Source organism: Falco cherrug, chromosome 1 (genome assembly GCF_023634085.1).
Source record: "Falco cherrug isolate bFalChe1 chromosome 1, bFalChe1.pri, whole genome shotgun sequence".
NCBI classification, from domain to species: Eukaryota; Metazoa; Chordata; class Aves; order Falconiformes; family Falconidae; genus Falco; species Falco cherrug.
In genome coordinates, this window is record NC_073697.1 from 76,961,124 (window position 1) to 76,985,731 (window position 24,608).

The following is a 24,608-nucleotide window of genomic DNA, read 5'->3' on the forward strand; positions in this document are numbered from 1 at the left end:
CGGGGGGCGCCGCCCCGCCCCCGCCCGCGCTGCTGCCCACGCCGTGCCCCGAGGGGGCGGACCGGGGCGGGCCGGGGCGGGGCGGCCGCTGCCCCCGGCCCACGCGGGGCCCCGCTTGCCACTCGCCCGGTGGCGGCGGCGGCCGTGGCCGGGCGCAGCGCGGAGCGGAGCCGAGCCCCGCCGCCGCCGCCGCCGCGGGAGGCTGGTGAGCGGGGAGCGGGGCCGAGGAGCAGCGCCGGGGCGGGCGCCGGGCCTCCGCCTCCCGGGACAAAGCCGGGCAGGGAGGGACCCCGCCGCCGCCGCCGCCGCTCGGGGCCGGGGCGGGGCTGCCGGGGGGCCGGGGCGCTGGGGCCGGGGCGCTGGGGCCGCGCCGGTGCCCACCGGGCGTGCGGGCAGAAGGGCGGGGTGGGGCTGAAGCCCGTCCGGGGCGCGTACCGCTCCCCACCGGCACCGCCGCCTGCCCCGAGAGCCCCGGCGGGCCCTGTCCGGTAAACTTTTCCCAGCGCCGGTGGGTGCCCGGCGGTGGAGAGGGTCCGTCCGCCAACCGGAGCCGCTTGGGGTGGGGTTTGGGGGTTTTTGGTATTTTTTTGCGCCGGAGCATCCTGGTGCCGCATCCTCGCACCGCTATCCTGGGTAACAAGTAGCCTTTACGCCGGGTCCCGGCCGGTGCCCCGGGCGGCGCGGGGCTGCGGGGGTGCCTGTGACCCAGCTCCCGGCTTTCGGTGCGCCGGGGGGGCCGGGCTCGGCGCGGGCGCGGCGGGGCTGGTGCGGGCTGGGTCCTGGCACCCCGCGCCCCGGCACCCCGCGCCCCGGCAGAGAGAAACAGCGGCGGGTTTCGCTGCAGAAAGGGAACTCCCGATCTTTAAAAGGCGCTTGGCAGCGCCGATTGTTACACCAGAAGCGAAGAGTTTTTTCTGGCTTCGGTCCCTGCTTTCCTCCCTTTGATTTTTCTTTTTTCTTTGCTGGCGCTCATCAAGACACTTGCTCAACTTTGGGTGATGCCGGACACCGCTTGCTAGGGCTGAAACAAAGAATAGAATACTTTAAAAACGTGTTTGCTCTGCAAATAATGATAATCTCATTGAAGGTGTTGGGGTATATCCAAGAGTGATTTGCTGTCCTTTGGTTAATTTGGGCTCTGTGAAGTCCGTGGCAAAACCTGTCTAAAACAATCTCTTCCCTAAAAAGGGAGACACGTGCACGGATCTGATTTGTGAATCCTATTAATATTGCCCTTTTTCCTGGGTTTTCACAAAACAGATCCTAATTTATCAGCCTGCCAGGTGGAGCGAGTCTGCAGGTACTAATGCTTTAGCCAGGCAAAACCTCCCTTCCCAATGGTGGCCTTTGAATTCGGATTATGCACGTGGGGCAGTGGCTCTGCCCCGCTTCACTTTGTCCCACCCGGGCTCTTACTAGTGGTCTGTCTTTTCGCCATGCAGTAGGGTGGCTGTCAGAGAGGCTGCCCAGGGCACCCCTGAGCCCGGAGGCGAGAGGCTTTACTCAAGTGCAGGTGCAAAAGTGTCCATAGCTATGGTGGTGTTGCAGTATGTCTGTGTGGAGAAAGTGCTGAAGGATCAGGCTGGTAAATTTTGCTCTCGTGCCATCAGGATTGGGGGATAAAAGTGCCTGTTCACTCGGAGACCCTCTGGAAAAGAGCTTCAGTTTGCGCTGGCATCGGCTGGCTGGGAGATGCTGACCTGCAGCTGGTTAGGAGAGGAAGGACTCTGTGGAGCCGTGTGGGGGAATCGTGTGCCCTGATACCCCCAGTAGCCAGCTGCAACTTTCCGCATCTAGTCACGTTTTCTGATCTTCTCTTCCCTAATCCACTGAGCTTTGTGGGAGTCCTCCTCTGAAGTATCTCCAAAGTTGTTAGCTCCAGGTAGCTACTGGCTGAGTGCAGACCTGGCCGTGTGGGGAGGGGGGGGGGGGGGGTACAGGAATGCAGGAATGTCTTGTTCCTGGGGCATTTCCTCTTGGGGAAGGAAGATGGGAAGGGATCCTTGTCTGTAAGTAAGCCAAGAGCAAAACGCTTCTCCCTTTGCAGACAATGAATCGTTTCAGCGAGCTGCCACTGTTATTTGTGGCTCCTGGCAAACCAGATAAGAGCTTTCTGCCAGGCACTTGCTCAAACCAGTGCCAGGCCCAGCCTTGCCGATTGCCTTTCTCCGTTGCACTGGGTGGGAGAGAAGCCTTTGTGTACCACGGCAGTAATCACAGTGGTGCTTCTGGGTAGAGGAAGGTTGTTGTCGGTCCCCTTGGTTACACAGTTGCCGATTCTGGTCCTTGATCTCGAGGCCTTTTTATTTTCCAGAGAGAGGATGCCACTACGGAGAAGGAATTTTTCCTGCCTGGCTCTGCTTGTGGGGCTGTGAACAGCTATTTCCAAGATCTTTCCTTTACCCTTGATCTAAACCTTGCATGAGGCTGGTTATACATGCTCATTAAACAGGGAATTAAATCACATAGGAATGCTGCTTGCTTGATGTCTTCTCTATTACAGAGCTATGCTTAGAAGTTGAGGCTTTTCAAGTGATTGTGTGGGCTTTAGCTAAGCTGTGAAAAAAGCCTTGTAAACAATAAGCCTTTGTGACGAAAGCAGAGTAAGTGTAATTGTCACCTGTCCTATTAAAAAATCTTCCAATTTGGGGGCATAACCAAACTAATCAGACAGTGTTGTGCTTTTCCAGATAACCAGGTGATCTTGAAGAGCAGCTCTGGGGAGCAAATGCAAAATGAGCAGCGGCGGACAGTGCAGAAGACGCAGAGGGCTCTCGGTCTGACCCACGAGGATTTGAAGATGTCTGCGTGCAGTGACTTTGTGGAACACGTTTGGAAGCCCGGCTCCTGCAAAAACTGCTTCAACCCAAAGAGTTCCCATCGACTGCAAACACCCCCAGACGTGGGAGCTTGTGGCGTGCTCCCGAATGGAGTTAGGACCAAGCCCGAGAGCCCTGCCTTGGAAGACGAAGGTGTAAATACCTCTCCCTTCTCAAAGCCAACAATTGCTGTGAAGCCAACTATGATAAACTCGGATGTTTCTGACGCGTGGGCGGATGTGAATATGAATGCAGATCTGTCACAGGTAATGATTAATCCAGTCAAAGCATGACTTCCCGTTACTTACCTCTCCTCAAGAGTGCTAGGAATATCTGCTAAAATGATTTCCTTCCCTTTGTTTTTCCTTCTGGTCTTGACTCGGATTGTTAAATTATATAGTACCTTCTCAAAGTACCTTTGGCTGAATCTGAATGAGCTGTTGCTTATAAGGCATGTGCAAAGGAGCTTAAAAATACATTGTCTGTTTAGGAGCTGCCAGATGTTAAATGAGGATGTGGGTTAAAGTTATTTTCCTGGGAAGATATACTGAAAAGAAGTCCTGTCTGGTTGCAAGCAATGCTAACTGGATCCATGGTCTTCGTGGGTGAGGAAGAAAGTGCCCTACCTTCCTAGCCCAGCTCCTTGGGCTCCCAACCTTTGCCGCAGCAGTAATGCCCTCCGGGTGCAGCACTGCTGCCTGCCTGCAAATGGGCAAGCCCTGGTGGTGTGAGTTGCAATCGAGATGGGTGGTTCACTCCGCTCCCTGACCAGTTGGTACCAGGACTGCCCCAGCCAAATGTGGGCTGCTGTCACCCTGCCCCTGGCGCAGGTGTGGTCGGATCTCCCACCCTTGCCCCCGAGGAGAGCCAGGGCTCACCAGCTCTCTTCTAACCCTCCTGTTGCCCTCCCTTGCTTCTGTTCTAGGGGCAAAGGGCACACGAGCACAGGCTACTGTTGTTGGTGGGGTTTGATCTGAGTGTGCAGATTTGGCCCCAGGCTGAGTTTTGCTCTATGGGAGTAGGTTTTGCCTCCCTGGGATGGGGGCAGTGGGGGGGGTCGCTTTGCAGGCACATGTTATCCTCTGCCTTTCCCACTTCTGCCTTGGCAAGCAGGAAAGATCTCCCTCAGATGAAAAGATTTTGGATAAGTTTGTCCAGCTGCTCCCCAGTCCGTGCTGCTGAGCATAGGCAAGCTGCTATCCCAGCATAACCTGTGATAGCCTGATAGTCATTTCAGCAGTGTGAAATGAAACAAGCAGAGAGGGTTGCAAATATTCCTTCCCTCTCTGACTCTTTAATTGCATGGTGATTCACGGAGAGGATGACAGGTTGGACATGTTTCTGGCAGCAAACCCACAGAAAGAGAAAGGAGAATGCCTTATTTCAGTGCACTGCCCTTGTTGATAATGCAAGGATTGCAAATGGTTCCGGAAATAGGACAAGTGTGCTTTAAGTAGAAAATATTTGTGGTAGTTACTGGTGGCGTGAGCACAGGGCAAAACAGACTCTGAATGCCAGAGGATTTTTCTGTGAAGCTGGGCTTTTTTTTTTTTTTTTTCATTTTGCCTATGCGCATCCTGACAGTGCACTTGTCTCTCTGGCACCTGCAGGTCAGCTGGGGCATGGTTTCTGGCAAACAACTCCTTCTGAAATCAGGAGAAGCCCAGCGGATCTGCCTTGACAGTTTTGGCAGTGGTGGTGTGAGAAAGCCCTTCCTCCACAGCACGCCCGGTGACTGCTTGTCTTGCTGCCCTCCCAGCTACTCCATGGTGGGCCTGCGCAGCCTGGAGAGCCGAGTGGAGAGAAACGTCTCCATCCACAGCCTGGTGCTTGTGGGTGAGGTGGGCAAGCAGGAGGACAGAGCCAAAGACAAGTTTGCCCTGACACATCGCCCCCCCTGCCCTAACCCATCTACCCTGGGGGACAGAAGCTCCGCAAACTCCAACAGAAACCCTTCTTCTCAAGCCAGAGAAGGAGCAGCACTCCCCTCAGAGGGTGACCGCGGTCACCTCTCGGCCGCTTTTGAAAGTGAAGGGGGGGAGTACTGTTCAATCACGGACTGCCACCAAGAGCGCCCTGTCTCATGGGAGCCGCATGGTGCGGAGGGGAAGGGTGCCCGGTGCGAGAAGGAGAGCCCTGCTCCCAGCGGATGGAGGCAGCGGGATGCTCCCGAGATTCCCAGGCCAAGTGGCAGGGCGGTCAAATTCAGTGAAGAGGAGCGCAGAGCTGTGAACGTGGCCTTCTGCATCACGAAAGACCAGGGTGATCCTCTCCCCTATGCCCTGTGTTCAGAGAGGAAAAAGCTGGCTCTGCACACCGAGCCTGCTGCCCTCCCCGAGAGCGCAGGGAGCAGCAAGGTGGCTGCCCTTGCTTCGTCCCCAGAGGACGAGGACTCTCCTCCCCCTGGAGAGCCCTCTGGCACCGGAGGCCCCCGGCCCGAGGGTTCGAGCACCCCTCAGCAGGCTCTGGTGGAGCCGCAGCGTTCTCGCCTTGCTGAGCCAGCCCGCACTGATCCCATCTACGCCGAGAGCACCAAGAGGAAGAAGGCACAGTTGAAGGCTGTCAGTGGACAAGCAAAAGGGGAGAAGCTGGCTCGCAGCACTGGCAAGGAGCAAGCTGAAGGGACGTGGAGGGATGGTGGCTGGGCTTTGGGTGGTGAGAAGGAATACCAGGACTCCACCGGCCAGGTGGCGGCAAAGATAACTGTGATGACAGCGCACACCGAGGATGACCACAAGACTATATTCCTCAGCAGCCCTGACTCGGCGGTGGGAGTTCAGTGGCCATGTATCAGCCCCACTTCTCACCCTGATTTTGGTACTTCATCACCTACCATTGAGCCTGGAGAGGTTTTTCAATCATCTGGAAGTGAGAGCAGTTTAAGATTTCATCTGGCAGCTCCTGCCAAGACATCGGTTACTGAGAGTCCAGCCATTCCCCCAAAGATGTCCAAAAACAACCAGCCGAGCAGTGAGGGGAACCGTCTGCCCCCAGTAAGCTCCCATGTGGCAAAGTTTGGTGATGACGGCGGCCGTGATGGAGCTGGTGTTCATCTGCTGCCGCGGAACTATACTGATACAGGTGCCTTTGGGGCATCCCCTTCTCTGTGCACTCATGTCAACGGGGTCTCTGTGGAGGAGCCCAGCAGAGGTCTGGTAGGCACCTCCTATGACAGGAGGCAGAAATACTACACCCCAACGTGGACCAAGCAGTGCCGGATAGAGGAGGAGGAGGAGCAGGAGGAGGAGCAGGAGCTCTTAACTCACCCGTGGGCAGTGGGAGCTGAGAATGGAAGAGCTGGTGCCGACCTTGTGGATGATGGCCTGACGCTGGAGAGCCAGACTGGGATCAGCAAATCATCATCTTTCTCCTTTGACTTCCCTAAAGACAAGAATAATGGCATGGAGTTTGTGCCACCGCCACCGCCACCAAAAAAGCAGTCCAGGTACAGCCCTGTGAGTGTGTGCATGGCAGTCTGTTAACCAGTTGTGATTGGGGTGTTTGCTGCAGGGATTCGTTGACTAGGAGGTGCTTTCTGTTCTTTTTTTTCCTTTTCAGTTCAAAGGCGGGCTTTCAGGAGCACGGGAGGTGACTGCACAGCTGAAAAACTACTTGCCTTTTTACCCTGAAAAGCTGTCAGATCTTCGCAAGTCCTGGCTCAAATGCCACGCGTAGTTGCAAAAGCCCTTCAGGGCTGCAGGGTACAGCCTTGGGTCCCAATATCTAAGTGAGAACAAGGTCTGTGCTGAGGATGCCTGATGTTTCCCACGTCAGCTTGCTTCTGTCTCAGCACAGTTCCTTGATGTTGAATAGGACAGAAAATTGGGGGTTGCAAGCTTCTCTTATGGGTGGAACTGGGCAACGTCTCTGGTGCTAATAGTAAGGGCCTCTGAAATCCTCATTTGCAGTTTGGCTCTAATGTCTTTTTGCTTTTGAGGTTAACTCTTGAAGCTGCAGTTTCCTAGAGAGGACTCCTTGCCTGCAGGCGAGTAACTGGGGCTTGCCTAACGTGGCTGTGATGTGTGGGAGCTGCCTGGCTTCAGGCACCCTCTGCTCGCCGCTCTCCTTGAAGTCAGGTTTGCAGGCAGGGCGACAGCAGCCCCTAGAAAACAAATGTGAATGAGGGAGAGCTATCCATTTGGAAGGCAGTAGCTCTGCTAACCAATTAAAAAAACAGGCTTCTGATATGTGGGTGCATTCAGTATCTGCAGCTTGTGCGTATCACAAAAAAAAGGGGGGGGGGGAAGGAAAAAAAAAAGATAAAATGGAGGAAGAATTTTTTTTTTCCTTTCCATGCAACTAGTGGATTTTGTTGTCTGAGCATACTGGGGAGGGATATTTTCACATTCTCTGGGTGCCCTGTATTGGCTTTATTGTGTGCATCAGTTTTGTTACCTGGAACAGTGCATTGCACAACAGATTTGGCTCCAACTCTTTGCTTTAAAATTTGAGAAGAGGGGATGGGTGTTTGGAGGAGAACTTGCTCTTGGGATCCACAGTCAAGCTTATGCATAGGCATCGGTGACCTCCAGTTTGAGACCGTGGTTGAGTTGGCCCATGCTCTGTTTTGTTCTCATGCTGAATTTCAATGTTTTTAGGGTTGGCTAACCCAGGGAATTAGTGTTTTAAACTGATCGAGTGATGAACAAATTAGGTTTCACAAGGAAAGGGAAGAGATGAACAAGAGGCTTTAGTTCTCCTTAATGCTGGGCTTCCTGCTGTGATGCCGCATGGCTGCTGGAGTCAGAGGAAAGAAGAGGTCCACAAGCAAGTGAGCACACAGACAAGTTTTATTGCCTTTAAAATCAAAGGGAACACTAAGGTGTGCTTTAGCTTTGACCCTGTGAACTTTCTTTCATGGCTGGTGCCACTTGGTGCCTCCTATCAGCCTAGGGTGTGGGGTTGTATTTGCCACATGAGTGTTGTTGAGGCCAGCAGATGCTGTTGAGCAGTGATCATTTAGGAAACACCAAGTTTCCTGCTGAAAGTCCTCTAGAACCTGATTCCTTCCCCTGCAGAGCAGAGGTCTGGGCAGGCCAGAAGAGTGGTGGCACTCGAGCTCTGCAAAATATATCCCAGCAGCATCTTCTGCTTGCAGTGCCAGGGCCTCCTTCCGCTCATGGAGGAGCAGCCATGCAGAGCCCTTTTTCTCTACTGGGGGCAAGGATGCTTCCCTGGCAGTCCTTGGAGTGTCCTTTCTGCCTTCGTGAAGGCTGGGAGTGGAGGCAAGGGGCTACTTGATGTGTCTCCCTCGCTGGGTGACTTGGACCGGCTGTGCTCCAAGCCAGGAGCATGCCCTGCTGTTGCCCTCCATGTGGAATTACAACCATCCATCCTGAGGGGCGTGGAGCATTTTCTGCTTATTGGAGGGGCTGTTTCATGCTCCTGGTGTGGTTGGGCTGTGCCAATGCTAACAGTTGCTTCTGAGTCATCCTGAAAGCATCTGTGTGCTGGAAAGCCTGTGTGACAGCAGGCAGGGAAACTGAGGTCGGGAAACACGTGGCATCCGTGACCAGGATCTCTGGCAGAGCCATAAACCCTGCCAGGTGGTTGAGGTAGGTGCTGGCGTTGCTTTTACTCCCTGTAGCTGTAGGCCATGTGTTGTGCTACATGTATTTGTCTCCTAACCGCCTTGATGCCTTCAGCTGAGCCACGGGGCACCTTCCTCAAAGAGCACAGCCCTCCCTCCGGCTGCCAACCCCCTGCGCAGCCAGCCTGAGGAGCTATCTGATCAGATGGCAGGGTTTCGCAAGCCATGCAAACCCAGCTGGTTGCTTTGTTTGCTTTGAGGGTGCTCTTATTTTCATCTCAAGCATGGCTTCTCTGAGCGTGTCGATGCAGGAACCAGGGTGGTGTTACCCGTGTGCGGCGGTGGGAGGGATGGCTGTGGGCACAACTGGTTAAAATCACCATGGCAGAATTGCGTTACCCTGGGCAGTTGTCGCTTGCAGCTTCAGGTCATGATAGGACTCTGACCTGGTGCTGGAGGAACATCACCTCTGGTCCTCCTGGGCTGCAGCCAAATGCCTGAAGAAGGGAGGAAGGAGGTCTTGCACACAAAGATGACTCTGAGAGACACTTCCATACCTTCCTAGGCCCAGGCAGTCTGTGGGCATGTGCTCATCGGTAATGGAAGAACCACCAATACTTCTGTTACGCTTACGTAGTCCCGCACAGGCAGAGCACCTCAGCCCAAGATGTTCTCTGGTGGCACAGCTGCAAAGGCTTCTTGGATGGATGGATGGATGGATGGATGGACAGATGGAGATGAAGCCAGCATAAACCTGGTTGTGGCACAGGCTTGGGGCTTAGCAAATCAGAGTTCATTTCAGCTGCAGGAAAGGCACGTTAACTATCTTTTTACTTTCTAGATCTCAAGCTACAGCAAGGTATTTGATTTCATGCTGGAAAACGAAGCCTGTCTGTTTGACTTTCCTAATTAAACTTAATTGCTTATTTTAAAGAAAACTTGCATGTGTGTTCAAACTAGTTTCAAAGCAAAGCAAGAAAAAGTGAGTCTGTAGATTCTGTTTTGTTCATCTTTGCTCTAACAGTCAAAAGGGAAAAAAGTTTTTACAGGGTAAATTCCTGCCAGGCACGAAGGAAACTCTGGTTTTGCAGTAAGCTCTCTTTTTGGATGGCAGAAGGAGTGATGTTAGGGAGTTTTCAAAGTTGGGACAAAAAAGGAAAATAATAAATTTGTGCCTGTTTTGTCCTGTATAAAGCTACTCTGAACCTTTTGTGACTGTTTCTACATACAATCTGTTTGTCCTGCTTGTTTGAAATGTTATAGATATTTAAGGGTTTGCTTGGTCTGAAGGGGAATAGAAAATTAGCTTAATGACAAAAGGAAAGAGATTGGAAAGAGAAGATGGTGGCTGGTCGCCTTCTAAAAGCTGGGAAGGTAGCTGGCTAAAGAAAGGGCTCACCAGGGGAACTAGGATCCCCAGGACTGGTATATGCAGTGATAGTTTAAAAGTTCTTCAGTATGAAATGCTCTAGCATGGCCTTCAGTTTCTTGGCACAAGGAATGAATCTTTGAAATGTGTCTCTCTTATGCAGAGGGTCAGGCTAAATGAGCCTCATGGTTCCTTTTAGCCTGCACAACATTGACAGTTAATTTATTTCATGTGCCTGTTCAAGACAAGAAACAGTGATGCTGTTTTGCATCTTGAGCTGTTGGCTCTTGGGCTGTTTTCATAATAATTAATGCCACCTTCACAAGGCAGCGCCATAGATTGCCTCTGAAATTCGCTGAATGCGCTCACTTGGGGTAACAAATGTGTGTAGCACATCCCATCCCAATGCCTGCCACGGCTGAAAACAGCCAGGAGAAATGAGCCTGAGGTGTGCCAAGATTGCATGTTATGGTGCTGCCGCTGCCGCTTGTTGCCAGAGGGAACAGAAAACAAAAGCATTACAAAAACCTGATGGCTTTGGGTATTGGATCACCAGGAAAAGAGCCAGGATTGCTTCTCGCTGGGGAGGTGGTGCTGGCTGGTGGGACTGTGCCGTCTGTTCCTTGCCAGGACTTGGAGCAGTGCTGTACCTGAGACAGATTATTCCCTTTTCTTGCCATTCCCAAGGCACTCATTTCTCTTTGGGACTCAGTGTTGTGGCGTACCCCGGTGACAAAAGCAGCCTGGCTACACGGAGCTGCTGTGGCTATTCCAAATGCAATTGGAAATCATGTGGGTCCCAAATTTTGACCCTTTTCTCCCTGACTGTGGGTGACAGCAGGGATCTCCTGTTTGGTCTAGGACAAGCCAGATTTATTATTATTATTATTATTAACATAATAAATCATAATAAATAAATAGAGAAGACACTCTGGATGGAGTCTATTTAAATAGTTAATTAACAATTAAATAAGTAAATAAAGCAAAGAAGGGAGGCTATGGCTTAAGCAGGAGAGAGAATCATGCTCCAGGACATGGAAGGAAGACACCTTTTGGATTCCTCCTGTGTTTTCTGTTTGAAACTAATCAGGAATTTCTCATGCTGCTTCTGCCATGGGATTATTTTTTAAAGGTTGTGATTTGTCGGCCAATCTTTCAGGGGAGTTTTTCTTTTAAAATGGAAGTAATTCACTTTTCTGCGTGTTTCCTGTCTTACTACTTAAAGCACGGAGTTGGAAATTGAAATGAGATTTGTCCCACTCACCACGTCAGAGCATGCAGTGATTGAATTTTTGACCCATCTACCATCTTAATTCTGCACCTAATCTGAATTTCCCCTTGCATCTCCAGACTCCAAACCCTTGTTTCAGTTTAACCTGCACTGCATAAAACCTTTTTGATACATCAAGGAACAGTGTAGTCCTCTGGGCAGAGCTAGGAGTGTTTCAAAATCCTCTCTCTCCCTCACCTCAGTTTTGGTTTCTCCACATTTATCAGCTGTGAGCAGAAGGGTAAGTACAAAACCAAGCCTCAAATGTGAGCTCCTGTATGCTGGTTTTTAACTGCCCAGTGCATCCAGGGGGAAATGCTGAAACAAACAGTAGTGGAAGGAGGAGTAAGATAGAATTATTCACATTTCATGATAGACAAGCATATGGTACAACAGTGCTTCCTCTTGTGTAAGAATTATGGCCAGCTGTGTGCTGTTATGATGCTGTAATGTAGTCTGACTTTTCTGTCTGCCATGCATCAGTTCCAGTATTTTATTTTAGGAGAGGGTGTCCTGTTGCCATTATCACCAGACTTCTGGAGCGTGGTTCAGTTTGTGGAGATCCGTGCGTGTTCTGTGTTCTCATCTGCTTCCTTCCTCTGTTGCTCAGGATCTCTGTTACCTGTTCACATCCTGCCATCTATGCCGAGGAGCAGCGACCCCCTCCTGCTGGCACAGCAAGGCTGGGACCCCCCCAGGATGGGGGCTGCAGAGTGGGTACTCCTTGTGGTTGGGTCTCTGCATGGGGGAGAGATGCATCCCTCACCACTGCCAACAGGCTGCACACGTGGCGGCTGCTGGAAAGGACCAAGTGGGAGCCTTGCAGCTCTTGCATCTGAGTGGCCTTCTCCTGCTCACAACCCCCCTCCCCCTGCCTCTTGCACTTTTGGAAGGTAGTGAGGTCTGCATGTCATATCTTGGGCCAGAAATTCAAGCCGAACGCATACCTGGGGTCTGAGGAATCCCTAGGGTGGTATCCCAAGGCACGTGTGTCTGCTGCAGTCAGGGAAGCCGTGCTTTGGTGCCCATCTCTGTTCCCTCTCCAAGAAGTGCAAGGCGCACAGTTAGTGATGCTGGAATCCTGCAGCAGCACCTGGTGGGACCTCGGTCTGTTAAGAAATGTGAAATCTAACATATGGCCACTGCTCAAATATGAATTACGGGAAAGATGAAGCATACCCTGGCCAGAGATGCAACACGGGGCATGGCAAATGATCCAGGTCCCTTTGCAATGTTATAGAACACGAAACTCTGTGGTTTGGGTTTTTCTTTTGGTTTGGTTTGTTTAACAAGACCGCTGTTTTCCACTGTGACTTCTTTTAGGCAGGACTGTGGGAATCATGTGGAAAGCCAGCTGGATAAAATTGTTTAGGAAGGGAAGACTGGGGACTAGTGAATAGGAAGGGTTGCCTCGAAATGGCAGTGAGTTACATGGAGGATCCTGAATAATTGAAGTGTATTTAAAGCCAGCAGAAAAATGTGGAGAGCTGGAAATACTGTCTTATGCGTTATTAGATGGGGAGAACTGACTCTTGAGACCTGTTCTTTATACACTGGCACATGAAGGAGGCTCTGGTGCTGCTCTTGAACCTGCCGGTTACATTGAAGGTGCTGAGCATGGATTTTTGAAATGGAGGTAAATTAACCACTGCTACATCTTTCTGAAGGGGAGCAAGCCAGTGCGGGAGCGATCCCAATAATTTCTTCAGGTTTAAGATAGATTGACGCTCTTTATTTCCAATATCCTTGGGTCAAAAGGGCAGGATGGAGCAGAGCCACCTGTGCCCTAGCAGTCACACGTGGGGGAAGGAACACTAGCAGAGCAGGGAAAGTTTGGGTTAGCTGTAAAACAGGATCCATCCCACAGGCTGTCACAGCAATGTTCAGCATTTAGGGTGGAATTTTACTGAAATGGGAGAGTTTGACCCTAGCAAGTGTTTTCAGTAATTCTTCGGTATAGTGGGCGGTATTTTAGTTTGTGCAGGCTACAGCCTGGGCTTCAAGCAGCTTATAGGAAAAGAGGGAGATGTAAAGCAGAGGGGGAGATGTAAAGCGGAGCTATTTCCAGGCAGTATTAGCTGGCCTGGCTGTAACATCTGAAACAAGAGCAGGATGTCGTTTAAGCAGCAAACAATTTCTATTTCGGTGTGCCTATTCAGGAACTGCATTTTACATAAGTCACGGCGGTACGGAGAGGAAACGGGGCTCTCTGTGCATCTGACTTCATTCACCGCAATGTTGAGCTCAGCAAAGGCAGCAGCCAGCATGGTTCTGGCAGCTGCTGCGTTGCACCCAGGTTACTTGGAGGAATAGGTGTGGCTGCGCACCGTGGACCTTGGACCCCGCTGAGCAAAGTCCCATCTCTCTCTGAGTGCGGGAATGGTAAGGCAGCTCCATGGATTTGTGCTTAAGTGATGGGAAGGAAACAGAAATGCACCAATTTTTTTTGGGGGGGTGGGGGGTGGGGAGTGGGGGGAGTGGAACGTGGTAGAAAACCTCTCATCTGTGCAAATCAGGCCGGCTGTCTTGCAAAATCCTCTTTTCTTAGGGATTCAAATGCTTCCTTGATTCTGGCCAGGTTAGACAGTGCACCTACATGGGTGTGCACCCATGTGTTTTTTTCCCAAATCACTAAAAGTTAAGCATCTGAGAAAGCTATAGGATAATTATATATATAATTAAAAAAAAAAAAAAAAAAAGGATTTAAGTCTAGTGGATGGCTTTCAATGGCATTAATTGTAACAGAGCTGAAAACCTCTCCCTCTCTCCCTCTCTCTCTCTCAACTATGACTTGTGTGGCGCGTCGCAAAGTTTGGTAAATCATCCTTAAGAGACTTGCTGTGGTAAATTCGTCACTAGTGCAAGAGCAGTGTCTCTGCTGAGTTATACCTGAAGTGGTTTTAGAGCTTTATTTTCATCAGCCCCTGAGTATTTTTAGACCGAAGCTGCTCAGGCAAATGAGGAAGTCTGGCAGAAGTTTCTTCCGGGCTTCTCATACACTCTGCTCTCCATGCGGTGGTGTGGACATGAGAGTAAGTGCTTTGTCTGGATGGGGAGCGAACATTTCTCAATCTTCAAATAAAAATTGCTTGTAGCATCTGCTGTGCTGGGGGGGGGTTGGGACAAGGAGGGTTCCTGTGCACATGAACAGGGTGGCAGAAGAAAATGGTCGTGCATGTCTTTTGTTTGTCTTTCTCAGCAGCCATTCAACCGTCTGATTAGGAAACGCTGGATACCTTCCAGCAAGATAGCTGGTGGAAGTCCCTTTTCTTTTTTTACAAGTCTGCCACTAACCTTTTTACATTCTTAATCAACAATGTGTTGAATTTTATCAGCAGATTGACAGTTTTACTTAAAAAATGTGGACTGATGACCTTTGTTTGCTGGCCAATAGACTCTGAACTGTACCAAAGCTAGAAGCGTTTCTGCTCTGATGTACTGCCTGATTTCAACAGTTTCTGTGGTTTTCCAAGGAGGAAAAAAAATGAAGAAAATGCAGGGGAAATTCTTACCTTAGTGAAAAGTCCTGCTTGCCTACAACTGATCACTTACTGTGACCTGGCAGGTTATAAGCCCAGTTTATAGTTTATTTATTTATTTATTTAGATGGAAGCTGCATGGAAAGCCATGGGTCTTACATTAAAAGCTGCATGGTAGGTCCTGAGTTTGGCAGACACTTGTTTTCTGCAGAGGTGCTTCTTCTTTCAGGTGTCAGTTGTTACTGTGATGCACTGAGGAGACTACAGCCGCTAGGGATGGACTCTTCTTCCACTTATGCCTCTGCCATAAAGGAACTGGGTTCTGACACCCAGCCTCAACCTGCCCTTCTGTAAAATGGAAAAGTGATGCCACGCCCTTCCCTTGGGAACTCTACTGAACGCAAACACTGGCGGGTCCCCATTTCCCAGTGATGGTGGCCAAGATGGGATGTGGTCCAGGACCCCCGTGTGCTAGGCAAAGGAGGTGCAGACTGGGGCTGAATGCTGTTGGTTCAGTGGCTCTCCCTCTCTGCTCGGGCACAGCTGGTTTGACGTGGGGGTCTGCATAGGGGCTGCAAGCCTATAACCTGCTCAGTGTCAGTGGGGTGCAATCCCCAGGTGCCAAAGAAAGAAGTGAAGCACACAAGAATGAGGTGCTGTGGCATGGTAAAAAGCTGCACAGTGTCTGTAGGGATGGGCAGAGACCAAGCTAAGGCTGCTCTCAGCTTCAGTCTCCATGCACAAGTGCATGCAGGGTATCTTTTGCCGTCTGTCTCCTGACTGTTCTCTTTCACTGTCTCTAGGCATGCTCTGAAAATGAACCCGAATAACGCCGAGTTGGAGAGGGTCAGCAACAGCTCTGCCGAGAGCCTCAGCCCACCTTTCAGGACCATCCATGTCAGCTTCACAGCTGGCTCCACCGACAGCTTTGACTCAGACACACAGACTGGCAGTGATGGCAGTAAGTGACCATTGGGTGTGGGAGAGGTAGCATCAGACCCCAGGAAGGAGTTAACATCCATCCTGAGGCCTGCAGAGTCTTCAGAGCTTCAGAGCACAGATTGTGAGGGCCTGATCACCTAGTTCCCCCAGCAACCTTTCATCTTTCCACTTCCCCTACCCTTCTGCCTCTTGATGCACTTCAGATGAGTCAGGGCAACATCACAGGCTTCTTCCTCTTTCATTTGGCAAGTGCCAGAATTGTTCATCCTGTAGCTCTCCTCTTGTCTGGATAAAACTTCTATCTGAAAGCAATTTGCCTTATCCCGCTTGTGCTTCATACATCACACAGGGTCACGAGTAGCCGCGCTGTAGAAAGTCCTCCGTAGATTTGAGGAATACCAGAAGGAGTCTTGTGCTAGAGGTGATCTCTCCCACTCATTGTGTTCCCAGTTATTTCTTGAAGGGGAAAAAATCTGCCTGCACTCGTTTAACTGAGATTAAAAAATACTTACTATGAAGTCACTTTTTTCATCAGTGCGTAACTTCGACATGCACTAACGTGTTCAGCAGCTCAGAAAGTATTTCCTTTGCAAAAGCAACCTTCGTGTAGTGGAAGTTCTGTCTTTCCAAGAGCAACAACGTGCAGCAATAAAATTAAGAGCCAGAGTTCTGGAAACTCCATTTTATCCACTGTTAACTTGGAGTCTCAGAGTGAGACCATGCCAAGAAATTGTACAGGGGGAAGAAAAATTCGCATATGTTGGATCTTTATTTGTTGGGCACAGAAGCAATTTGCTGTCAAAAATGATATGGGACAAGAGGATTTCTCTGTCTCCACTAACAGAAGCAACTGTTTCAGCTCACCTCAGGAAAGATGAGTTTTTAAATGAATAACTTGAATGCCGTTTTTCTTGCTGATGCAAGCAATAAGCTATGCAGTCAATCACTAAGTGAGGTGAGCTCGAATTAATTTGCTGTCAGATGTTAAAATACGAACGGGGTCGGGGGGGAGCTTTTAAGCCCATGACATACAGGACTCTGCTGAAGGCGCAGAGCACTGTTAGCAAAGTTTGTGAAAGGGTTTCATTTGTTACCCCGTGCTTGGGGCAGAGCCCAGGAGCATGTAAAAAAAAAGGTAAGAGCAGTTTGTCATCTGTAGGCTAGGTGTGTGGACTGGTTGCCAAAGCTTCCAGCGCTGACGTTTGTTCCGTAAGACTGCTAAGTAAATCTCGCCTCTTGAAACAGGGATTCAGCTGCTTGTCCTGGCAGAGATACCTATGTTGAGCTGCTCCTGGGCTGCAGGCTGAAGAATTTCTCTTGGCTGTATCCTTTGTCAGAGCCCCTTGGATTGGAAGTGGCAAGAGATGCCATGCTGAGTGATCCCTGCCTGTGGCTTTTGGCAGGGTTTTAATGGAGAGGATCCTTCCCTTGGACCCAGCAGGGTATGATGCAGATGTCTGGCTTTTCATGGAAGCTTGGGGCATGCACCTCTTGAGCCATGGGCTCCAGAGTTAACTGTGCACAGCTGAAACTGGAGAGCAGGCAGTTGCTCACTGGGTGTGCAACGCAGGCAGCTGGGACAAGGGCCCAACAGGAGGCAGGTAGCTCGGCACCCAGGAACTGGGGCAAGAGACACGTGCTGATTCACAGCGTTTCCTACAGAGCTGTTTCTGAGCATGTCGTCAGAAATGGGGTGCTGAAACTGCCTTGTGTGGGAAGCTCATCTTCTGCAGAAGCCAAAACCAGTGCTGCTTGTTCCTGGGGTGTCCCTGAATGCTGTTGTTTGGGGTAGGGCACGTTGCATCGGGAGCATACAGGCAGCCTGGGCAGCGGAGGGGATAAAGAAAAATCAATGTCATGCCAGAAAACTGGTGAGGAGGGACAGGGACAGATCATGCCAGCATCCACTCTGGTAGCTGAGAACTGGGGGACCTGTCTTCAGGTGGCGAGCAGCTAACAGGGACAGCTGCTGTGGCCCAGGTGGTATGGCATTGAGCCTGCATGTGACGGGCCAGGCCAGGCTGGGAGCTCAGGGGCTGGAGCCCCTGCACTTGGAGGTTGTGCGTGAAGAGCTGGTGAGTCACCAGGGCGGTGATGGAGACCAACGCCTGCTTCGGGCTGCCATGGAGCTGCCCCAGGGCGTTCCTGTGGAGCAGGCAGCAAGCCGCTGCGAGGAAGTGCCTGCTGGCAGCTGCCCTCACCAGCAGCCTGGCGAGGAGGAAGGCTGGCTTACTACCACTCTGCAGCTTCGGAAGCTGGGTTCAAAGAAAGCAATAGATCCCACTATCTGCTGAGCTTGCTTGAGGCAAAACCCCACCGTGCACCTTTCGAGGTCTATACTTGCCTGCAAGGTGTTGGCAGAGCTCAAGTTTATCAAGAGTCCTGCCTGTCATTCAAGTGGCATAGAAAATTCTCTGAAATAATAAGGTGCCTTCCTTTCATTTCCCCTGCATACCCCTCCACTCCTCATTCATTCTGTCTCCGTGACCTGAAATCATTGCTCTTTAGTTCAATGTCAAATCATGCTTTTTCTCCATCCCCGCCCCTCAACCCCCCCTTTTCCATTCTTCCATGACATGCAACTGTATTACCTGTCTCCAGCCTGGCCAGGGTAGGAGAAGAGCTGCTACAGCTGCCTGAAATGAAGCAGCCAGCCCAGCCCAATGCATGCGCAGATGGCATGTGGAGCTGCTTGGGGTTCGCTGGTACGTAGTGGGGCCAGCCTGCTCTCTGAGCAAAGAGATCTGGCAATAAGCTGGGGGACATGCAGCAGGGGCGAGGCCAGATTTTTTTCAGGAGGATGGAAACTTGCCCAGTGTCCCATACCCAGTGTGAGGCAGAGAGGTGGGTTCAATATACTCCTGGGGCTGCTCTGGTGTAGCCAGAGGGCCGGAGCTGTAGTGTGTCACTGTCCTTACCACGCTGTGCTGCTGAGGTGGTGGGTGGCAGCTCCCAGGTGAAATGGGCTGTGTTTCATAGTGACAACAGATTGTCCTTGTATCCCGAGTGCTTCATTCTTACCTCCCTGTAGATGACATCACAGCTTAAATATTTACCCTCTACTAGCTTTTTACTACTGTGTATGCAGTTCATAGGGGAGTGGTTGCGGCGGTGTGTGTGTGTGTGTGTGTATTTCTCTAGGTGGCTGGTTGCAACCTGCTTTGCAAACTTTCTGTACTAAACCGGATTAAATCCCTAACCCCTTTGGTGAAGCTTTGCAGTGGTGAATAGGTAAGGACTGTGCGCTGGGTTCAGATGTAACCTGGTTTGCTCCTTTGTTCCCAGCCAGGGCCCTGGCAGAGGTAGGGGTGGCAGGGGCACGGAGAGAGACCTGCGTTCCCAGCCCGCGAGAGCCACTCACGGCATCTTCTTGTGTGTTGCTGTCTCCTAGGGCGCTCGTCTGAGCCGAACCACTCACCTGTTCCAGCTGAGAGCCAAGTGTTTCCCTCTGTTCCTTTCCTTCCCGCTGCCAGTGAGGATGGTCTGTCCTCTGCCCCCAGCTGCCCACCCCCTCTGCCCCAGAAGAAGACAGTGAGCAGAACGGTGTCCTCCCCAGATGGCTTCTTTGGGGGACAGGCGTCTTCAGGCAGAGCAGCTGGTGCTGCCAGCCCCAGGCTGAATGTCAGCCACTCTGAGAGCAATGTCTGCCTCCGAGAGGAGCCTCCCTTCATCCACCCAGCCAGCCTGGTGGGCCGCCCCGGCGCCTTCTCCTCCTCCGAGTCCCTGGAGAAAGGCTCCAAAGGAAACAGCTACTGGGGCTCAGCCTCCAGTAAGAGCACAGGGGCATGCATCCCCAGCAGAAACCTCCAGTCCCTTTCCTCCTCGCAGCTCAGTGTGTCCAGCCAGGTGTCATCGGGCTCCAGCCTCCAGCTCCACAACCTCCTGAGCAACATGGACAGCAAGGAGGGGGTGTACGCCAAGCTGGGGGCCCTCTACGCTGAGTCCTTGCGTCGCCTGGTAGCCAAATGTGAGGACTGCTTCATGCGGGAGCAGAAGAATGAGCTGCACTTCAGCGAGAACAACTGGTCACTCTTCAAGCTGGCGTGCAACAAGCCCTGCTGCGATTCGGGGGATGCAATATATTACTGTGCCACCTGCTCCAAGGACCCTTCTACCACCTATGCTGTGAAGGTAAGCCCACATCCAGGAGGTATCCAGGCTTATCCCCATCTTCCGCTTGGGAAGATGAGGTAAAGAGCTGCAGGGTTCAAGGCTACGTGGGGGTCCATGGCTAAGCTGAGACTGAACCTTTGAGCTTCTTTTTACCCCTTTCTGGTGTATGGATTTGAATGAAAGAGTGGGAAGCTGGCTCAGTGGTACGCCTTTGAGAAGCACCATCAGCAAACAATGGCCCATTTTCTCTGCTTGTCTTTCCCACAGGTGAAGTTTGGCAAGCAAACCCCCTTCCAAAATGGTCACTTTTCCTCTGCCACTTGCAAAGGTTAATTTGGAGAAGTAGTTTTCATTGTAACGAATGCCAGTCAGATGCTTATTGCTGCAGACTAGACTCTCTGAAAAAAATCCTTGGGCATACACTATGCTGTAAACTCAGAGGCATTCACCTCTGATAACACAAGCTGATGAAAGGCTGTTCAAAAGGCAGCATTTTTGCCTCTGCCTGCCTTTTAAGTGGAAGGTCTGACCCAGAAACCATGTGAGTGCTTATATGATCTTGAAACTACAGGCATTAAGATATCGCAGATCTCAATTAAACCATGCGAGGCTGACCTAGACATGCTGTGTAAGGTCAGGTCTGAAATATTTTCCTGTAACTCTATGGAATCCATGTTTGAAATGGAAACTTGAGGTGCAATAGTTCAGCTCTTTGAAACCTGGATAAGTAAGCTTATCCAACCCGTTCCATGGACATCCCATGGATTTTGGGTTCTTGACCCATGTTGCTACTTGAATACAGAGCCTTTAATTTCTATTCTGACTTAACCCTAGGGGCATCTTATTGCTGCTTACTCTTCAGGTTGTTTTCAAAAACTAAAGTAATCCCCAAAAAAGCACTGTCAGAAATGCATTAAGCAAGGGGAAAAAAAAAATATCTCTGCTGAATTGCTTCCACCATTATGAACCCCAAGGGGATGTTTTAGTTAAGTGATAGCTTTAAAGCCAGTTCATATTTTAAAGGAAGTAGGGTCAACTCAGCAGGGGGGCTATAAATAACCAAAATGGAATTTGATGAGATCTTGTACCCATACCCCTAATCCAGCACTCGGATTAACACTTGTGTGTTATACCTAAATCCATCACAACTTTCCTTCTGAAGCCTGAACGCTGCGTGGTGAGCTGGTGTGCTCCTTTGCAATCTGTGGTTCCTTGTGGCACCCCCCTCTCCCCCCCCGTGCTTTTGCGTGCCGTGTTAGGTGGGGTTCAGAGGCTCAGCTCTATGGCTGTAGTGCATAAATACTTGCCAATGCAGAAAGAGCACATACTGATCTCTTAGTGGGACTGCACTTGTATCCCTGTGTGTGATGAGGGCTTACTCTGTGTCCTTGGTACACTGCAGAGTGCCTTAATAAAGCCCAAACCACTCCAACAGGGCCGCGCTCTCCACCAGCGTAAAGTGAAGTTGTGTGTGTGTTTACACATGTGCATGCATACGCCTCCTGCAGTGTCCCTGTGTGCCACCTTCCTTTTGGGAGCTGCAGCAGAGAATAATTGTGAAACTTTACAACTAGCTGATTCCTAGCTGCCCCTCCTGGCTTCTGGTACAGATTTGCTGATATGAAAGAGATCATAGACCTGTAGTTAAAATTAGACTTGGAGAGCTCAAAAAAAAGATCTGACTTGAGCCAAGGAGCCTGCTGAGGAGTAGGAGCCAGAGTTTGGGCTGTGCATAGGCAGACACAGCTACGTATCAAACAGAAGGAGCCAGGGTTACATGAAATGGCTTTGGAGGAATTAAGCCAAGATATGCTTCATGCCTTGGCTTCTTTTTCCACTTAAAGATGCGTGACTAAGCCAGCCCCAGGCTCCTACTTGGATCTTGGTGCGTGGAGGATGCCTCTGGTGCAGCCAAAGTCACAAAAGAATGGATGGCCAAGGAAGATCTCCCTGTGTTCATTTGGTTGTAGTTATTCTTCTAGAGACTCCTCTTTTGCAGTTCCTCCTCTTTTCCTAAGCCTTACACATCCTCCCTGTGTGGGGAGGAACAAGTAGGCTTGTTCGGCAGAGGGCTGGAAGGCCTCCACCGCCTTTGGGGACCTTCTGCATCTTCCTGCATCCCACTGCATTAATCTGCAGTCTGCCTGGCTCTCCAAAGCTTGTCCTTCCACAAAATAAGCATGCAGCCATGGCAGGGTATTTTTGTTTAGAAAAGAGAGGACAATAGGGAATTGAAATGCCCCGTCTCCACAGTATCGTCTCATCTGAGTGAATTACCTGCAAATGCCTCGATTCAGACCCTTGCTAGAGGAATACAAAAGCAGCCCATTTCTCCAGCTCCTCTCTATTCTTGCATCTATTTTAACTCAGAGGCAAAATTGATTTCTTGTCCGATTTTGCACGCATGCTGTGACTGGCAGTGGCACGCTCCAGGGTTTGAAACCTTTTATGCTGAGTTTCGGCCTGTTGCTGATTCCTGTGGGTGAGATATAAATACATTGCTAAATAAAAGGAAAAAAAACCCCGGTGTATAAAGTGTATAATAGAAATGCCAGAAGGCCCCATAAGCTAATGGATACTCCTATAATAAACCTGGGTTTGAGTTTGTTTAGTCTTTAATGTAGTCATAAAGCTAAAATACAGAACAAAATGAAGATAAAAGTCACGTGGCTTTAAGAGAATCCAGATTATAAAATGCTTTTTTTCCCTTGAGTTTGCTTCACTCTCTTATTTCTAAGCCTGTTTTTAGCTCCTGCTTTCTCTCTGCTGTTTTTCCCCTGTGCTGATGAGTACAGCTTGTTACTGGTTTCCCTTAGCCATTGATCAGGAGTTTGAGAGTAGTTGCTGACACCAGAAAGTGGAGTCGTTGAGGAGGACGTGAAAGTGGCTCCAGGGCTTAGGACCAGCGAAGAGTTAGGTGGGGAGAAAGTGCTGGAGGTCTCTGTCCACCCCTCACTCCACACAGGGCCACCTTCGCAGCTGCATCACATCGTCTGGGGCCTCACCCAGGCAAGTGTGAACCATCTCCAGAGATGAAGGCAGACATCTTCTGCCACAGGCTTTGCTTTTCCCTCTGCAGAATGTCTCCTGAGTTGCAGGGGAGAATCTCGATGATATCTGTGACATGCTATATGTCCACGATATAAAAGCTCTATTGCTTGTCGGCAGCGAAACAAAATCTCTAGAAGTTACTGATGGGAGGACTGCCTTCCTCCTGTCCTGCAAATCCTGGGCATTGCCTGGCAAAGGAAGCATGCCAAGAAATGCAACCCAGACATCTGGTTGCTAAGGTTGGGTTGTTGCAGGACAAGAAACGTCCTCAAGCCAGGGGATAGTTTAAAGTACTAAAGGGAGTAATGCGCACTCTGCTTCCACTGATGTCTTCCTTAGCATCTGCAAATCTCGGCTTCAGAACCCACCTCTGAACTTCTGGTCTCTGCCCTGTCTCTGTCACTGACTGATGAGACTTTTCTTTTGGTCTCTCCTTACAGATTTGTAAAACCCAGGAGTCCAAGGTGGCTGCTTCGTATTGCAGCCCTGCAGTGCCAGTCCACTTCAACATCCAGCAGGACTGTGGCCATTTTGTGGCCTCTGTCCCCTCCAGCATGCTGCTGGCCTCAGATGGGGGAAAAACCATGCCTGGGGACGGCCTCCATCCCTCCCGCGGTGCCAGCGAGCACGACTGTGTGGTGGTCATTACCCGGGAGGTGCCAAGCCAGACCACTGCTGACTTTGTGAGGGACTCAGTGATGTTGCACCAAGCCAAGCCCGAGCTGTACGAGCGCCGTGTTTGCTTCTTGCTCCTCCAGCTGTGCAATGGCCTGGAGCATCTCAAAGAGCATGGCATCATCCATCGTGACCTGTGCCTGGAGAACCTCCTGCTTGTCCCCTGCAAGCCCCCCATGAGCTGTGTGAAAGCCAAAGATGACAGACACTTACCCCGCCTCATCATCAGCAATTTTTTGAAAGCCAAACAGAAGCCAGGAACTGGAGACTCCAAACTGAGGAAGAGTCAGGCCCGGCTGGCTCCGGAGATTGTGTCGGCTTCTCAGTACAAGAAGTTTGATGAGTTTCAGACTGGTATTCTCATCTATGAGCTGCTGCACCAGCCCAACCCCTTTGAGGAGAAGGTGCACCTCAGGGAGCAGGAGTACAGCCCTGAGGACCTCCCTGCTCTGCCCAGCCTGTCCATCTACTCCCGGGGGCTCCAGCAGCTGGCTCACCTGCTCCTGGAAGCAGATCCCATCAAGCGTGTGCGGATCACCGAGGCCAAGCGGATGCTGCAGTGTCTGCTGTGGGGGCCCCGGAAAGACCTTATCGAGCAGCCCCTCAGCCACGAGGAAGCCCTCCGCCAGGTGCTTCAGAACTGGGTGGACATGAAGCGTGCCCTGCTCATGATGAAGTTTGCAGAGAGGGCTGTGGACACGGAGCGGAGCATTGAACTGGAGGACTGGCTGTGCTGCCAGTACTTGGCATCTGCTGAGCCAACCTCCCTCTCACACACATTAAAACTGCTGCAGCTGCTCTGACCTTGGATGTGTCTTGGAGGCAGCTGAGGGCTCCTGGTTGCCTTGTGGCTAAGGTACACAGCCCCGTTATACATGAGAGGTTTGAATTTCAGCTGCGAATGCATGTTCCGCTCCTGCCCCACGCTCAAATCAGAGTGTGTAAGACACGTCCGGTACCCTCAGCATTGGTAATTTGCGAGCAGGCAAAACTGGGAACCTACCCCTATTTTGGGGGATATTTTTTTTTCTATGGTAAGTCTGTGGACTAATAAACTCCTGCCTGCAAGTGTGCATGTTTCTAATGAACTCAATGTACTTCAGTTGATTTCTGCGCCTGCGGGACAGTCCTCTGATTCTTCCCCAGCCCTGCCCCCAAAAGCATCAGAGCCTTTTTTCCCCCCCCAAGGAAAACTCCAGAGTGGGCAGCAGGGATGAACAGCTGGCTGCTTCTCCTGGGGAGCAAGAGCAATTCACATAATGCTCCTTTGCAAGGGAGAACCAGGAGGGGCTTTCAGATTCCCATCTTTTGTGGGTTTTGGCATCCATTTTGCTTCTCGCCTTAAAAACACAGAAACAAG

The 24,608-nt window shown here is 50.9% G+C and overlaps 1 protein-coding gene across 2 annotated transcripts; it reads left to right on the forward strand.

The window, feature by feature from the left end:
• Positions 1-91: 91 nt before the first annotated feature.
• Positions 92-24,336, forward strand: PRAG1 (PEAK1 related, kinase-activating pseudokinase 1). Of its 2 annotated transcripts, none has more exons than XM_055728288.1 (6): positions 92-205; positions 2,691-3,085; positions 4,430-6,264; positions 15,271-15,428; positions 18,801-19,540; positions 23,014-24,336. In XM_055728288.1, exons 2-6 carry the CDS (start codon positions 2,729-2,731, stop codon positions 24,049-24,051), a joined length of 4,128 nt encoding a protein of 1,375 aa, XP_055584263.1. In that variant the 5' UTR covers positions 92-205; positions 2,691-2,728; the 3' UTR covers positions 24,052-24,336. The 2 variants fall into 2 exon arrangements, with proteins under 2 accessions (XP_055584263.1, XP_027657486.2); XM_027801685.2 differs by lacking the exon at positions 92-205 and adding an exon at positions 1,985-2,603.
• Positions 24,337-24,608: the final 272 nt, after the last annotated feature.

Coding starts and splice junctions, on each gene's coding strand:
- PRAG1 (XM_055728288.1), top strand. CDS start 2,729: ATGCAAAATGAGCAGCGGCGGACAGTGCAGAAGACGCAGAGGGCTCTC. Junction 6,265..15,270: donor CCACCAAAAAAGCAGTCCAG/GTACAGCCCTGT, acceptor CACTGTCTCTAG/GCATGCTCTGAAAATGAACC. Junction 15,429..18,800: donor ACAGACTGGCAGTGATGGCA/GTAAGTGACCAT, acceptor GCTGTCTCCTAG/GGCGCTCGTCTGAGCCGAAC.